General features: G+C 45.4%; 1 protein-coding gene across 4 annotated transcripts in view; it reads right to left on the reverse strand.

The window, feature by feature from the left end:
• The window catches only part of SEMA5A (semaphorin 5A), a 444304-nt gene that overhangs the window by 145467 nt on the left and 280748 nt on the right, over positions 1–18089 (reverse strand). For all 4 annotated transcript variants that reach the window (XM_074356161.1, XM_074356152.1, XM_074356145.1 and 1 more), the window contains 2 exons: positions 10739–10837; positions 8899–9112 (listed from right to left, as the gene is read on the reverse strand). In XM_074356161.1, coding sequence (XP_074212262.1) covers positions 8899–9112; positions 10739–10837 — 313 coding nt within the window. The remainder of the gene's footprint in view (positions 1–8898; positions 9113–10738; positions 10838–18089) is intronic.

The raw sequence follows: 18089 nt of genomic DNA on the forward strand, positions 1-18089 counted from the left end.
CTGTCTGATAGGCTTGATCAAGCCCAAGAATGAGAAAAGGGCAGCTTGTCATGTCGGGTCGCACATCACACAACTTTGCTCCCATGCTCCAAGTCCGTGTCCCATCACTCGGGCAGATTTAAAGTTCCTGAGTCAGCTGTCAGGGTGCAGCCCCTCAGCTGCAGCACAGAGTCCACTGATCCCAGTGATACCTCTCTGTGAGCATCTCCTCAGATGCTGGCTGATAAAATGCAAAACGAGGCTGCTGACTGTGCAGTCCTGACTTCAGTCCCGGTGTTACTGAGCTTCTTTCCCTTGATAAACATTTAGATTTCCTAAATATATATATATACATATATACACACATATATATATGTATGTATGTATGTCATCCCCACATCCCACTAGTCTTTATTTGCTTGTTCTGTGAACTCTGCTTCCATTTCTGAATTTCCTGCTTTAGCAAATTTTGTCTGTCCAGGGAGAGCCTCGTGCAGCGTGTTCACATCTTCAGGGACTGCACTGCGCAGATTCGGCCAAGAGTGATTCCACTGTCACCAGGATGGAGCCCAGCAGAGTCTCCCCAGCCTAGCCATGTGCATCTGGACCTCCTCAAAACAATGTCTGCTCCCAGGGAGGAACAGGGAGCTGGGCAAGGGACCTGTCTTCACGATAAGCAGAAGCAATTTCTCCTTGAGTTAAGCACAGCGGGGGCTTTTCTCCCTCCAAGTAAATTATCTTTCATCACCTGGAGGTTAATCACTGTATTTGAAAGACTTTGAAGAGTCTATTTAGTGTGTGGGTAACATCATTGAAGTATTTCAAACCAGGAGAATTTGGGATTGTTACAAAAAGTTTTCTTAACTAGATATGTATTAGCTCATAAAAAAAAAAAAGAAAAAGATACGTGAATGTCAAGTGTGTCTTGCTCCAAGGTGAGGTCTAGGCTGAAATCTCAGAGAACGGAGGAAGCTGTGGGGGTCATGGAGACAACCCCAGAGAAAGACAAATGTTGCCTCTTAGGAAGGAAAACAAGCAGATTGCTGAGGGCCAGTGAGACCGTGTCCCTATCGATGGCCATGCTGAGCTGGTAAAGCTCACTGATGACTTCGTCTTCCCAAGTCCTGTGGAGGTTTTAGTCCATGTGCAACCCAGCAGCTCCCTCAGAGCACACAGACTCAGTTTGTACAGTATTAACTTGGAAATTAACTTTTCACAGGCTTACTGTTTCCCCGATTTGATTGCCAGTTTCTTGAAGGCAAGTTTTACAGCTTCTCTATTTTAAGCCTCAACCATTAAACATTTATTATCCTGCTTTACAGTAATCATTTAATAAGAGTTATCAACGATTAGTATTTGAACGCATTAAGGCTGTTAAGGTATTTCTCTAAACACATAAATTTGTTTTAAGATTGATTTAGGCACAAGAGAGAAATTCGATTTTGAAACTTATACTCATGACCAAACATATCACAAAACATTTCAAATGCCTCCAGAACATTATCCAATCGATTACACTGTCTTTGATAACTGACTGAATACTTAATGGTTGAAAATGGGAGTCCAAAGAGATGGCAAAGGAAGATTCTTCAAATATTTGAAACTGCATCAGTTTCAAACATACAAATCTATATTCTTTTAATTCTGGGTCACAACTAATAGGACACGTTCCCTTTGTTAACAACAGAATTCATATTTCTGCTCCTGGTGAAAAGTGTTTATCTCCTACTCATTCAATAAATATTGATGGAGACTCAACTCTATTTCAGGCACTAAGTGAAATGCTGAGCACACAAAAAAATTGCTCACATCTAATTCCTGCCCTCAGGGAATTCATAAACTCACGGGTGAGGAAAACAAAGAAGTAAACTACTCATCTTTTAACTCATTTATTCAAAAGTGATGTATTGGGTGCTTACTACATGCCCAGAACTGTTGAAAGTGTGTGGGTTACATCAGGGACCAAAGCAAACAAGCCCAGGCATTGGGGAACTTCCATTCCAGTGGAGGAAAGGGGACAAGGTGCTAAAGGAACATAACATAAGGATGAAAGTTGAACATGGCTAAGGGGAATCAAGAGGTCTAGATGGAGGAGACTGTAATTTCAAAGGTGGTCAGGGCGAGGTCCCGTGGAAAACGGCAAAAAATGAATGGAGCTGGCTAGATGGATTGTCTGGGGGCAAAAAGCTCTCCAGATAGAACAGGGACCAACAAATGATAGCCCTCAGGCCAGCTCCTACCCACTTGCTATAAATAAAGTTTTACCAGCACACAGCATTCATGGATGCATTGGTGATGGGTGCTTTCATGCTGTGATGGCAGAATCGTCAGGTTCCTTAGAAAACTAAAAATAGAGTTACCATATGATCCAGCAATCCCACTCCTGAGCATGTATCTGGAGAAAACTGTAATTCGAAAAAATACCATGCACCTCAATGTTCACAGCAGCACTATTTACAACAGCCAAGACATGGAAGCAACCTGTCCATCGACGGATCATTGGATAAAGAGGTTGTGGTACACACACACACACACACACATATATATACACACACATACATACACAATGGAACACTACTCAGCCATTAAAAAGAGTGAAATAATCCCATTTGCAGCAACATGGATGGATCTAGAGATTATCATATTAAATGAAGTAAATTAAACAGAGAAAGACATTTATCACTTATATGTAGAATCTAAAAAAGGCTAAAAAATGAACTTATTTACAAAGCAGAAACAGACTCCATATTCATAGAAAACAAACTATGGTTACCAAATAGGAAACGGGGAGGGATAAATTAGCAGTGTCAGATTAACATATACACATTACTATATATAAAACAGATACACAACAAGGACCTGCTATATAGCACAGGGAACTATATTCAATACCTTATAATAGCCTATAATGGAAAATAATCTGAAAAAGTTATGTATATATGAAACTGAATCACTTTTCTATGTACCTGAAACTAACACAGCATTATAAATCAACTACACTTCAATAAAAAAAATTTAAAAAAAAGAAAAACTGCAACAGAGCCCACATGGACGGCAAAATCTGAAATACTTACTCTCCGGCCCTTTATAGAAAACGCTTGCTGCTCCTTGGGAGTGAGGAAGAGCCAGTGTGCAGGATTTAAGAGGTAAAGCAGAGGGCGCCCTGGAGGGCAGGAGGGAGCGAGGACAGGAGGGAGGGGCGGCCGGCCGGGAGCGCTGCGGCTTTCTCTGCAGGGGAAGTGGGGGCTCTTCTCGTGGCCTTCGATCAGGACAGTGACCAAGGGCCCCAGTATCATGGGGCGAACACGATTGTGCAAGATGCCAAGAAGGGACGAAAGGGACCCAACTGGGTGTGGGGGAAACTGAAGCTTCGGCTGAAGCTACAGAGGCGAGGGAATCGGGGAGGAGGTAGAAGCCCAGGGAAGGAAGAGCAGCAGCAGCAGCAGGCGCGGAGGGGCTCGGGGAGGAAGACGCGGCGCAGCCCGGAGCTGCACACTCCTCCTCAAAGGACACCAAGCGCGCACGCTGCCAAGCAGCAGGACTCGGCGCTGAAAAAGCGGGAGGAGCCAGACCACGCCCGGCCGGGAGAGAGAGAACCCAGGACAGTGTCCGCAGTCGGCCTGCTCGCCTCCCTTCTGCCCTTGCTGACAGCTGCCGGCCCAGCCACCACGGGGTCCCGTTGCGCTGGCGCAGCGGCGCAGGCGGGACACCCCCGCATGGGTGGGCAGCCGCAGAGCTGGTGGTGTCGTGAGAAATTGTACCTGGAACTCTGGCGTTAGGTCCAAGGCACTGCGCTTGCGCAAGGCAGGCTGTTGGAACTATGACATACGTATGCTGGGTCTCTGGGAGGTGTGGTGGGAAGATGAGAGGCTTGGTAGGTCCTTACTCAGGGCTCTCTGAACCCTGGCAAGACGTCACTCTGGACCACCGATACCACCATTTGCCTGAAGATTAGCCCCGAAGTACAGGGGGTCCCGAGACGCTGGGGTCGCTAAGGGCCATGCCTTGCTCTGTCTCCGTGTTCTGACACCCTGAAGAGCATCTGTGCTTCCCTTAGCCTGGAAGGTCAGTGCACTCCTTTCTGCCCAGCTTCCACTGCGCTCCTTTGAGTGGTTCAGACAAAGAACAGAGGTGAAATCCGCTTCAGAATGCTGCTGAGGGGGGAGGCACTCCTTCCCCAGGGATCCTGGGGTGAGGAGGGGTGCTCAGCGCACAAGGCAGCAGTTCTGTGGACAGACTGTCCGCACCAGCGCTCTGGAGCTTGGGAGGAGGACACAGGTACGGACCAGTTCTGCCCTGGGCAAAGACGACAGTCCTCTGAGCCCTCCCTGCCGAGTTTGGATTCTCAATGGAAAGAAGAAGGCAAGGGCCAGCCCGCAGTGAGGAGGACACAGCTGAGACAGAGGCCTGGATGGGCAGATGTGCTCGCAGCACAGAAAGCGACGTAAGAGAGTCGTCAGAAAGTAAGATGCTGAACTTTCAGATTTCATTTGAGTGTTTCCTGATTGGGACACTATCATGGGTAAACTGTACACCCCCTGCAAAGATATATTGGTGCCTTAAATGCAAACTCGTTTGGAAATAGGGTCGTGGCACATATAAGACGAGGTCATCCTGCAGTAAGGTGGGCCCCTAATCCAATATGACCGGTGCTCTTCTATGAAGATGGCCATGTGACGACATGGGGACACAAGCCAACGAATGCCTAGGGCTGCAGAGTCAGAAGACGTGAGGGAGGATCCTCCCCTGGAGTCTTCAGAGAGCACCGCTCTGCCGACATCTGGACCTTGGACTTCTCGCCTCCAGGACTCCGAGAGAATATACTCCTAAGCTACGCAGCTTGCAGGGCTTTATCCCAGCAACCCTGGGGGACAAACAAAACCAGCGCAGCCACGGTCCACAATATCACTGGAGGCGTGGCATTGGTTAGTGCTTGACTGCTGGCTGGCTGGAGGCTGGGTAGGAAGGGGCCCGGCACGGTGCTGACACAGGCAAATGGGGACTGTAGCGACCTCTGGACTAGTCACTCCATGAGTCTGCCCCATGGGAGTTAATTCATACAATTACAGAAAGGGGCAACCTCCATGTCTAGGTGAATTATCCCGCACACGATGTAACCCCTGCAGTGACTCGAAACCCCCAAACTCTGCCGAGCACAGTTAGTAACTGCTGTCCTCCCGACCTCCCCTGCTGAAACAACGTGCCTTCCCCACAGAGCTCTGCTGGCAGTCAACTGGAAAATGTCCAAAACAAAGGCATGAGTTCCGTTTTTCATAATATGTGAGCAGCTGTTGGCTGAGTGATAGCGTCCCAGGGACCCTGAGTCCTGAGAACACCTGGAGGTGCCACGGATTGGGCAGGGACGTGAATGTGCCTGGGGACCGGCACGTGGCAGCAGCAGACAGGAAGGTGAGGAGGGGCCAGCCCCAAGGGGAGGCGGGTGGCACAGCGGGGGAGCACAGAGGAGGCTTGTCAGTGTCAGGGAAGAGGGGGAAAAGGGGGGAAAGAGGGGGAACGAGGAGGCCGGTAGGTGTCAGGAGACAGCAACCACAGCCCAAAATGGTCACTCATTCAGTCAATCAACAAACACTGACTCACTGCCCACTGCACATCAGAGGTAGTACCAGACTTTGAGGAGCTCACAGTAACTTCTATTTCTTGAGTACCTACTGTGTGTCACTAGTTACCTCCAGTTTGCAGATGAGGAAACTGAAAATTGAGACGGTTCAGCCTCCCTAATGGCTGGGTGTTGATTCACCCACAGGTCCTCCCACCTGCAAAGCCTCCACCCCTACCTTTTTCAATGACCACTAAGTCCCAGAAAAGACAGTGACCTCTGCGCAGACGACCTGGTAAGTGAATAGGTGTCTGCTACCCCGCTCTCTACCTCCTGCTAGTGGCCTGGGGTAGAGGACTGTACCTTCTCAGCTCGTGGTGCCCGAGTTCTGGGATCTACAGTTAATAAGCCTTGTGCCTTTCCTTCTTTTGAGTGACTGTGTTGAAACTGCACCTTCAATCAAAAAGCCCCAGGATTTTCACTTCCTCAAATGGGAGCTTGGATGCTAAGGAAGCTACCTGCTGACCCCACGCAGAAGCTTGTGTCTCTTAATTCAGCAGGTTATAATCTGCCCATTCTTAATGCACCAGCTCTGGGATTTTCCAACATGCCCACTGAGCTCTACCAAGAAGAAACCCAACTTCTCTGATCTCCAGTTTTTGACACCTGTGCCTTGACCTCCAGTCAGTTGAGAGCTGAGGACAAGAATATGAGAGCATCACTGAATGGGGCTCTAATATCACAACCACTGCAGAACTAAGAGTGTTTGTCTTTGGTATGTTTGGGTTTCTTTATGTGGTTCTGTCTCATTGAAAAGAGAGGAGATCTGAGCATTTTTACAGAAAATGGTGGTCATCACCAGAGGGCAAGAAATTTAAGACGATGGCAAAAAAGAAGGGATAACAGGCATAGTGGAGAAAGGCAACTCCAGTGCACAGCACAAGGGGACAAGGGCATCTGGTCAGAGAGCAGATGGCATGCAGAGTGTGGATGTCAGTGAGAACAAATGTCCCTGCATCTGGGCTCAGTAGCGGGGCAGAAGCAGAGCTAAGTGGGGGTCAGAGGCCAGAATCTACCCTGGATATGGAGGATCAATCAGAGCAGAAAACCAGAGCCAACCTGAAGGAGAAAGGGTATCTCTGGGTTCAACAGAAGAAGGAAGTGCCCCAACAGGACCCAAGAGAGGAAATGAACACTCAGCTCACAGGAACTTGGGGCTCTCGGGGCTCTTGGGTCTTCGCCCTGGGAGTGAGGGCCTTCCTGGCATGGGAAGGGAGGAGGGTGCTCTCTGGGGAAGGAGGGACCACTCAGTGCCATGGGAGTTACAGGCTGTGAGCAGAGTGGCGGCTTCACCATGTTTACCCTGGATTTATTTTCAACATCTGCAGCTGTTGGATAACATCATGTATGATTTTAGGACATAGATGCCCGCTGTGACTGTGTCCTTATGACATCACCTGACTCTCTAATGGGAAGAATCTGAGCACCTGATCAGCTGGGTGTCTGAGCTGCAAGGAAAGGACCTTCCAATGTTGCTAACTCATGCTAGGACCTGAATTATTTTTCTGAGATATTCTCCAAGGTGTCCCTTCTGGAAAAAGAAAGAAATCGTGCTCCTTATTACTCTTTGCGTTCAGCAAACTCTAATTACAATGCTTCTGGTTGGGGGAGAAGTCATTTTGATTTTTAACTGGAAATTCTGGCCAGTAAAAGTCAACAAATGCATAGAAAGAACCTCAAGTCACACAGATGAAAGCTTCGGGGCAGAAAGGAGACCTTCTTCTACAGAGGATCGAAAGGTTCAATTGAAACCGGTTCAACAGAAATAATGTTAACAGAGGAAGTCTAGTTACTGCTGTGGTTTGGGAAACAATTCATGTCCTTTGGAAGCACACAGTCATTCAACTTGCTGAGGAAACTGGATGAGAACACTCTCTCCTTTAGTCTTTTAAAGGTAAGCTGTGATGGTTGGTTTGACTATATTATTTGACAAAACACTTGTGTGTTTATAAACATGTAAACATACATCTTCATAAATGATCATTCTAAACCAGTGGTTCTCAACAAAAGGCAATTCTTCCCCAGGGGATATTTGACAGTTTCTAGAAAAACTATTTGTTGTCACAACTTGAGGGGTGGAGTATGCTATTGCTTTTCATGGGCATAAGCCAGAAATGCTAACCATCCTATAATAACCAGGACAAACCCCCTCCCCCAGCAAGAAATTATCTGGCCCAAAACATCAATAGAGTTGAGGCTGAGAAACTCGGGTCTACATAATCAGCTTGTTCTTAGCGAGAAGCTAGTAAATCTTTGCAGAACTTGAAAGCTCAAGGTGATAAATATTATAAGGGCAATTATAAGACTTCATCTTTGTGCAAACTATCAAGTAAATCCTTGAGGAGCAGACTGCAAATGGCACGTAGATCTATCCATAATATTGTGCTTGTGAGTGTGTGTGTAACCACAACCACACACACACATGAACCTGCACGTATACAGAGGGCTGAATTTCAGCTGGCGCCTCTCAGGGCATTGTACACAGCCAGCTTCAACAGCAGTTTGGGTGGTTGGCACCACTTTCTGATTGTTTAGTGAGCAGGTCACCAAGTCCTAGCCCAGGCTTGAAGGGAAGTCATCTGGGGGGTTCTGATTTCTTAAAATAAAAAAAAAGACACAAGAAACGTGGTTCTTCTTCTTCCACGGGATATTGTCAGATCTGATGCAGAGCCGGAAATTGTAGCGGTGAGTCTGCATCCTTGAGCAGACCTAGCCTGGGGACCAACCGGACTGACTGTGGGTGGCAGAGAGAGTGGGGACAGGACTTTGGTCCTTACTAACTCTTGGGAATTAAAGTAAGCAGCTCTGAAGACCCCCACCCCAACCTTCTAGTTATATGACTTGATGCCTTTTTTAAATTGGTCAAGCTTTTTAGAGCTACCTGTAGCCAAACACATTCTTTACACAGTTGTCTGAAAATTTCATAAAATGCTACTAATTTCTCCTTCCTGATATATAATAAAGTTAAGAAAGAACGCACATGCGTCTACAGCTATCTTTGAGACATCAGATTTCCTACACGTCAAACAATGATATCAAAACCAGCTTCAGTCTGATGAATGCTCATATCAACATGAGTCCTCTCATCACGTCCTACAGTGTTGAGAACCTCACTCCTCTTCCTGACTGGCAAGGAACCATGCCGTGTCTTTCTCCACTGAAGCACAAACTATGCTGCATTTTGATTTCTTGAGAAAAATGGAGAAATGGCTTTTCTTTAAAAACTATGACAACTTTTGAGCACCAGGTAACCAGGCATCACAGACAAATGAGATGGGAAATGGGAGTGACGTAAGACTCACCGTTGAGCCATTTGGAGTTGTACTGCGCCGTGCGAAGAGGCGGTAAGATGCCCAGACTTCGGTAGATGGCGGGATCGCGTCCAGGGAAATCCATGGCCGTAGCAGCATAGAGCTCCCCGCCGGCCGTGAGGAGGGCCGTGGAGTTGTGCTGGGGACTGTAGGGACAGCGGGCCATGCCGCTGATCTGGTCGTGGATCTCCGTCAGGTTGCTCAACTGTGAGTGAGGATGAGAGAGAGAAACCAGTTACCCCCAGGAAAGCCCTTTCATAGTGTCAGTGGATTCTGTCCACCCAAATGGCAAGTGAAGCATGTGCAATGAACTCTCTGGGGCTCACGACAAGACATGACAAGGTTCTGCACTCGGGCTTGGATGAAAACAGCAGGGTGAGCTCAGCCTTAGCAAATCTACCAGCCAATCTCTCTCAGTATCCTGTGAGAGTTACTGAATCTCAGGCTATCAGATACTCACAAAACAAGAAGAACATTGCATGTGACTTCTATTTATAATGCATAGGGCAGTGCAGATTTTTCCACTTTAATTAAAAAAAAAAAAAACAACTTCAGTATTTACAGAGATATCAACTGCAATAAAAATCATGCACCATGTTACCAATAAAAGTGAATCAGAATAGTATGAATAACCCAAATCTGTGTTCATGGGAAAGGATGTGTGGCTATTTAGAATGACATAGCCCTAATTTCCAAGACTTTTCTGTTTTCAGGGAAACAGCGTGGTGTCGTGTGGTCAACGGGTGGGAAGCCAGCATTTGAAAAGCTGAAAAATGACTGAATGAGAAAAGTTCTCTGGGTGGTGCGGGATCTCCCTCCACTGGTTTCTTTACTCTTAGCCCAGAGGTAAGAGAGCAGGGGGGTTAGGCAGGGGGACTCACATACACTGCTGGCTCGATGAGACGTGTAGCCTGGGTAAGTTACTTAAACTCTTTAAGCCTCAGACTCTTTTTTTTTTTTTTTTTTTTTACAAAATGGTGACCCAAGAGGACAACCACATGTGGAGTAGATGTGAGGATGAGATGACCGGGGTGTTATAAAGGGCTTAGAACAGGCACCTGGGGATCTCGCTAAAGTACCTAGGGGTGGTACCTAGGGATCTCCCTCTGAGCATCATTTCTTCTCATCATCATCCTCCCTTTATTTCCAAAAACTGAATGTTAAGTTGAAAATAACGAATAGTGAGAGGATGACAAATTCAAGTTTTGAGGGAAATTGTGTAACCAGGAAATTAACATAATGGTATGTCTTCATTATGCTCCCTGAGGAAGATCAAAGGAATCTCCCAAATGAGGAAGATTACACGTGTGCTCTGATAACCCTGCAGGTCCTCAGGCATAACACGTGGATGCTGACAATTCCACTGTCAATAATGACAGGTTAAAAGGAAAAGAGAGTGGGTTATAACTTCACTTTTCCTAGGGTTCCATTCGTTTGTTTGCTTTAATTTTTTGACACATCCCTTATCCAATTTGTAAATTGTATTTTCTTCATCTGGATTGTGATTTTAGGTCATTTTCATACTTAACAGTATTCCTACAATACAGCAAGATGATGTTTAGGGTCACTGATGGTGAAAATGCTGGTAGAAATGCATTTGAAAGCATATTTAAATGTAATGAAGCAAGCTGTAATTATGACTAGTTCTTTTTATGATAGTGTGATCAGAAATATATCAATACGTCAAATATTTATTCAGTTTGACAGAAGATTTTTTTTAATTAAAAAGCAACTCCTCGAAAAATAGAAACACACTTAAATCTAGGCTTTTACTAGAATGTTCGGGTTTTGCTGGTATTAAAATCTGCCAAAGCTGCACATGAAGACATACCGTGCGGTTGGTGCAGACGGGTGTAAAAGCGTTGGTCCCACAGGTAAACAACCGGTTGCCGCCCACCAAAAGCACCCGAATGTAGTTCTGACACTCCTCCTGAAAAAAACATCACAAGAAGCACATTAAGGAGGCCTGAGCACAAAAGGAATGGTGAATATAAATACGTCTTATCGGGTTAATAAATTGAATGTTAACTGACCACTAAAAAAGAAATCAAACAAACGACTCCTCGGATACTGACCAAAAAAATAACAACAAAACTCTTAAATAGTCTGATTGTCCCTATCTGAATGTTTGCTCAATAGAGGAATTTTTAAAGATAAATATATATTCAGTTAAAATCTCAAAGCATGTGTTTTCTTTTGATGACTGTGGTTTCTTTTCAAGTTGTATCCAGTAACAGTGCAAACCCTAAACTGCCTTTGACATACATTAGGAAAATACATAAAGGAAACTATTAGACGCTGCTCATGAAACAGTGCCTTAGAAAACGTCCCCAGGAACTTGAAAAACCATGGTGAATGCTTCTCCAAATGTGAGGGTCACATGTGACACTCTGATTACAAACTGGAGTGAGTTTTACATAAAGTTCTCAAACCACCTTGCATACACAGCAAGAATCGATAAACATGTTTGATTCTTTGATGGACAAGTAAAAAAGATTGCTAACAAAGAAAGGATGTCTGAAACGTGTGGGGTAACAGTCCAGGCTGAGGCATGACCCAGAGTTGGATAATTTTTGTGACTGCAATCACAGGGCACAATCACAGGAGTGCAAAGACTTTCGACTCTCCATTCAGCCAGCGAGCATCTACGGATTAGGTACTCTTTGGAAGAGACTGTGTTAGATGTCCCAATCTACGCCCTTAGTGCAAAATTAAAACACAGGGAGTTGTGCGCATGCTCTAAAAAGGAAGCACAGAAGAACATATTGCTAATTCCAGAGGGGAAGGAAAGAAGACAGTCTAGGACGGCTTCTCAGAGGAGGTGACACCAAGTTTCAAAGAAAGAGTAGGATTTGGTGAGGCTTCCTGGAGGAGCTGTCACCTGATACCTGCAAGACTTTACTGAACAAAGGAGGGAAAAGACATCCCCAGCAGGGAGAATGGACTGTCCCAGGGCATCCCAGCCAGAGGAAGCGTGTGCTTTCACTGCGTATAGGAGAGGTGGCACATAAGCCAGGGAGCCAGACACGCGCCAGGGATGCCAGGCCCTTGAGTTTGCATTTTATTCTGAATGTGAAGGAACCCCTTATATGTTTTTACTGCACGAACTTTTGACCTAATCTGATGTTTGTTACTGAAGGACCACTCGGGAATCAATGTGGAAGCCGACGGAGACAGGAGCAGTTCAGGAGATGGGCAAGGAAACTGCTTCCATAATCCGCCGCTCCTCTGTAAGAAGGAAGAACAAATCTGACTCCATGTTGGATCTGTTCCTCTGGCTCTGAGCCTGTGCTCTGTTTCCGGTGCTGAGTCGTGCTGGTTCTGCACCGTTTGTAAAAGAATGTTGCCTAGAGCCGGAAATATACAGGAGAGTCCATTCTCAAGGCTCTGACCTTTAAGAGTATTAATTCATTAATACTTTAAGAGTATTAACACTTTTCCATTCATATAAAGGTAAAAAGCTGCAGAATAAAAAGTAACATTTATTTTGTTGGAAGTTCACAGGGACACCATGACTGACCTATGTAGACAGTTGCAAGAACAAAGGATTCCAACACCAAGAAGTTTGCAACAACCAACCACATGCCCTCCCCTTTTTAGGATAAAGGGAGCCTGAATTCCGACTTAAGGGAAGATGGTTCTCCAGGACATTAGTCCGCCATCTTCTCAGTCTTTCTGAATAAAGTCGTTATTCCCTGCCTCAGCCCCTCATCTCCCGGTGTATCAGCCTGTTGCGCGGCGAGCAGAACGCGTTTGGACTCAGTAGCACCTCCTTTCCTGCCTGGACCACAGTGGGAGGTGTGAAAGGGCAAAGCCGGACTCTAGCAAATGCACAGAACGCAGTGACTGACCAACCAACTGGACCTAGAAGACGCGGCGTGAAGCTACGATGGTTTGACTCACACGTTGCCCCAAAGCAGGAAGATCTGGATTTAACGGCACAGCAGTGCTCTTTTCGACCAATGGAACCCCTGTCTCCATGAAATGTTGAGCAACCATCAATCAGCCAGGGGCATGGCCAAGCTGTGAATGTGAAATTAGCTAAAATATTTGAGTTTGCTTTCTAAACGTAAAGTGAAATATCAAAGGTAGCTAATTTTGCCAACACGGCTAACAATAATAGTAACAAATTAGCGTTGGCTGCTCATCTGAAGATACTTTCACTGAGGTTAAAAAAATAAAAGACTGAATGAAAGTTCGAAGTTAACTATCAGAAAAATTAAGAATTGAGTGTAAACTGAAGTGTAAATTGGGGAACTGGGAAAGGCACACCAGATGGGGAGGCCTATTTTGTTCTGTTTTGTTTTTATAACTGGGGGAAGGGCAGGAGAGTTCTAAAGAGAAAGAACAAAACAAGACTTCAAAAAAGCACATCGTTATCCCTTCCCAGGCTCAGGGAGCACTTGGAAGACACAGAGGAGGGCAGGAGGGGCTCGGGGAAACCACAGCCTTAGAAAGCAGAGGGGCCCGAGTCTGCAGAGACAGGATCAAGACGAGGATGGAAACACCAGACCTGACTGCGTCGGAGGGGACTCCGGAAAGACATCACGGGGAACACAGGGCCAAGAGGGCTCTCAATGGCATGAACAGACAAAACAGACACCACAGTGACATTGTAATAAAGGAGAGAGGGAGGAAGGTCTAGTTCAGTGGTAGAGCACTTGCTTAGCACGCACTAGGTCCTGGGTTCAATCCCCAGAACCATCATAAAAAAAAAAAAAAAGGAAAGAAAACTGCAAACAGTGGAGAGAGATGGGGATTTGGTTGGCTTTTTGTTGCTGCTTTTCGAACCCTTTCAAGAATGAGTCAAAATGTAAAAACTGTTTTGTTGCTTTCTTTAAAGCAGGAGACTGACACAAGGCAGACATGCACTCGAGGCAGGAACTTCGCTGTGAACTTGGTCAAGGGCAAGCTATCGCAAGAGCGTCACCCCCACTGAAAGACGTGATCTGCTGGCTGTGTTCCACAGACCCGTGAAGGAAAGCAAGGGCTAATCAGCTACGGGAAGAGAAGCAGTCAAGATAACAAAGGTGGTGTTTGTCTTAACCTCCCAGAAGAGAGACGAAGTGAAACTAGAACTGTGGGCTGGTGACCTTCCTGAAGGCCCATCACGAGCATGAACTAGAGGGAGGCTCAGGGAAGGTGAGGAGCAGGAGGCTGAAGTGGGGCGGAGGCGGCACAGATCCAACTGGGAATCAAAAAACAAATCTTGGAAAAAAGTAAATGCAGGAGAAGACGATACTATTTCAATTAGAATAGAGAATTAAAGAGTATGTTCTGGTAATCAGGGCCCCGTCAGAATACACTCCACTCTGAGAGGGCAGGGCTGTCGGTGGGGGGTGGGAGTTATGTGTGCCCATGGGCCCCTCGATCGGCTCCCCCTAGCTGAGTGCGTGTGTCGGGAAGGACCCAGGAGAAGGTCAGGAAACAGGACAACCGGACACGGAGGCCCGTGCAGTCTTTCTCTAAGAGGATGAGGGCAGACCCACGAAAGCCGCAGGGGCTGATGACAAACTGGGCCTGAAGAGGGTAATGTTCTAGGTAAGCCCCGTTTGCAAGGTTGGAGGGAACAGGGAGGAGGGGAAGGGGGTCTGTCTCATCCTCGGTGAGGCTGGAAGAGGTCTGCTCACCACTGTGCCCAGCAGGAGGAACCACTGGAGGCAGGGTCCCGTTTCTGTGTTTCTTCCTAACTGTCCAAAACTGAACTCATTCGCCCAACAGTCTGGGTGAGCTCAGCTCAGCCCCTTCCTGGTTCACCCCCACGAAAATCCCCTTAAGTTTGATTCACAAACTGCTTCAACTGATTCTGCCTAAAAGCAGACTGGGTGTGAACCCTAAAAATAAACGCATTAAGAATAACAACTTTTTTTTTTTTTTTGGATGAGCAATTGAGGCGAGCAAACCAGGATGTAAAAACAGGGAAATGGAAGAAAGCAAGGTACTTCGCTTTTGAGCAGAAGATAAATTTAGGAATCAGAGTCAAAATCAAGAACAATAGGAAACAAATAAACCTAATTACCTCCCCTCCAAGAAAAAAAAATTAAAACAAACAAACAAATAAAGTTCAAAAAAGTAAACTACAATAGTTAGACCAAAAAAAAGAGAAAAGATAGGAAAAGTCTGAGTGGCAGGCCTTGAAATACGGAGTCTCCTCGTGATGGTGACCCCAAGATCCAAATTCTCCTGTAGGAAATCGCCAGTCATCACTTTGTCAGTCTCTGCTACAGACACAGCCTTTGCACAGGTTATGTGAACTTGCTAACAGCACGGCTTGGACCAGCTGTTTTAAAATACAGTTACTAGGGGAGGTTATACAGCTCAGTGGTAGGGTTGCCTGCTCAGCACGCACAAGGTCCTGGGTTCAATCCCCAGAACCTCTATTAAAGACAAACCTATTCCTTCCCCCCTCAAAAATGGAAAAAATAGAAAAAAAAACTAAAAAAGTTAAAAAATTAAAATATAATGCAGAAGTCCTTTTAGGGGGTTCAATTATAGGTTTATCTTTTAAATCAGCTTATCTAAATGTCCAGGATAAGAATCTCACCTTTTTTTTATCCCAATTCTATACCTTGAAGATGGTTTAAGGGGATTGAATGGATGCTGGTTTTCCAAGAAGTCACAGCACATGTTTCCAAAGCTACCTGCTGTCTGCCTCCCCTCGGCTTCGCTGCCAGTAATGAGACTCTCGACAATAATACGTGAACGTTCAAACAACACACTTGTGCCTGCGGTCCCGCAGGTGGGTCAGCCAGTCCTTGGCTTTGCAGCAAGTCCTGCTTGGATTAATGGCCAAGATGCACAGTGGCCGACTCCCCTCAAGAGCTTTCAGGTGAGACGGACCAACGTTCGCTTGATCTCAAGGACAGAAGGCCTCGGCCCCAGCAGGGAAAACACGTGTTTTAGGACCATTTTCTTTATGAATTAACTGGTTTTTACTCTATAGCATTTCATCACTTTTTTTTTTCCCTCCAAACAGGTGTTCTGCTGGAAGAAGGGCTGGAAGTGTGTAGAAGGATGACCTGTAAACAGGTGGGAAGCCTCGACGACACCCCGCTAATCACCAGCCCAGCAACGTGGGGGTAGCGGGGGCTGATGGCTTTACGTTAATCACAGCACTTCCACTGAACGCAGTGTCTTTCCCTTAATGATGCATTACCTGGTGAGCCCCCAAATGCAGAAGAGCAATTTATAGTCACTGTATGTGCCTTTCAGGCTGAATGTACACAACCGAAGTCATGATTGCCAGGGGGATCTGGAAAAACCATACCACCTAATCAGATGTAAATATATATATAAGCACATCTATAAGACATCTATATATATATATATATATATATATATATATATATATATATATATATATATGTGTGTGCATACACATTACAGAAATGTTTGGATATAGAGACAAGCCACTGTAACCGTATTTAGACATACAAATATGTTGACATAGGTGTATCTATTTATAAATATATACATATACACATATATGCATGTAAATATATATGAATGGCTATAAGGTAGGATATTAATAAATTAAAATATACTATATATATATTTATTTACATAATGAGACTATTTTCAACTGAGCTGACTCCATGGGAAGCTTGTTCGGGAACATCAATTTTAAAACCCCAAATTCGGTGTGTGTGTAATGTGCACAGTTCTTAGTTATCTAATCTCACAGAATCCTCAATTTTTGGAGCAATTATACAGGATAAAGGCATTTCTGTAGTGTGCCATGTAGGCACTGATTAAGTCATAGGTTCCCAAATATTGGCACATTGGATGAAAATCTTGTTTCACTCCCTAGATCACCAGGTTCCCAGGCGGGATGGTGTCATGTTTCTCTACTCGGAATCACGCGGCGTCTCCCTGTTTACTAGCGGAACTTGGCGACCTGGGGAGCAGGAAGAACAACACACAGAGCTCTGAATTCTAATCACAACTCTCCCACCAACTAGCAAAATAATTCTAGGAACTTCGTGTTAAAAATACCGAAATGAGATCACAAACAAGAGTCTTCTGAAAATTACAAAGTATAATATATGTATCAAGGAGACCTTTCACTCCCTTAACAATCAGTTGTGTTTTCTTTGTAAAGTTCCTAAAGGTCATGGTAGGAAGGGCTTTGTTTGAGACAGAATAACCCCAAGCAGACAAGGCACTTTTGTTAGATTACAAGAGAATCGCCTATTTAGGTTTAAAATAACATTTGTGTAAAACACATTGAAATAGTTTTAGAAGCCAATTTCTATTGCAGTGTTTCAAAAATTGCAGAACACAACAGATTTGATTATAAAACTTTTTTTGGATCCATAAATCACACAGATTTTCCCCTCCATTTCTCATAGATGGAATGTCTAAGCCATTGCAGGCAAAGTCATCCCCTTTCTCCGAAGGAGCTAGAAATTGTAGGTGAAACAGAACTCAGAGCTCACCAAGAACTGGCAGTCTCAGTCCTCTCTACTCTTCTAAACAGGCCTGAATCAAAGATCTGGCTATGCTTTCTTGACCCCAATTCCCTAAGTGGTAATTTTAATGGACTACACCAAAAAATGTCGCTGTCAGTCCCAGCAAAATGGGGAAACATGAGGCAATGCGCCGTCTCTCTCCTCCCCTGCTTGGCAGCCCCCTGAGGAATGTTCTCCCTGAGCAGTGAGTGGGCGCAGGCGGTACCCCCACCCCTGCGGGCCCAGCCCCTCATCCACGCTCTGCATTCTTGGCTCCGCAGTAAAATGCACTCTGTGGAGCAGCACAGACCACTTTGCTGAGGGTAGGAAAAAGATGAGTTCAGCCAAAATGGCTGGCATTTTTCTCATGTTTTAGATGTCATATTTTGCATGATTCTTTCTATTTCAGGGAGAAGGGCAACTTTCTCATTCTGTGTATAAGTTTCCATGTGACTACCATGCCGACAAAAATATAAAATAATTGAACTCTTTTTTTAAACTTGGGGCTACTAAGAATATCTGAATCCACTCCCCCAAATTGATGTTACATCTTAGTCAAAATTGACTGTATGGAAATGTTTTCTGATTCAGCCCCTGAAACTGTCAGAAAAGGGAAATCAGGGTTGCATGACTTCTGAACATGGGGGCTAGCGCATGGGCAGGGCTAGCTGGAGCTGGCTCCTCCGGTTCACAGGGGCTTTTATTTCCCTCCCTTCTGAGTCCAAAGAGATG

The sequence above is a fragment of the Camelus bactrianus genome, chromosome 3 (assembly GCF_048773025.1).
Source record: "Camelus bactrianus isolate YW-2024 breed Bactrian camel chromosome 3, ASM4877302v1, whole genome shotgun sequence".
NCBI classification, from domain to species: domain Eukaryota; kingdom Metazoa; phylum Chordata; class Mammalia; order Artiodactyla; family Camelidae; genus Camelus; species Camelus bactrianus.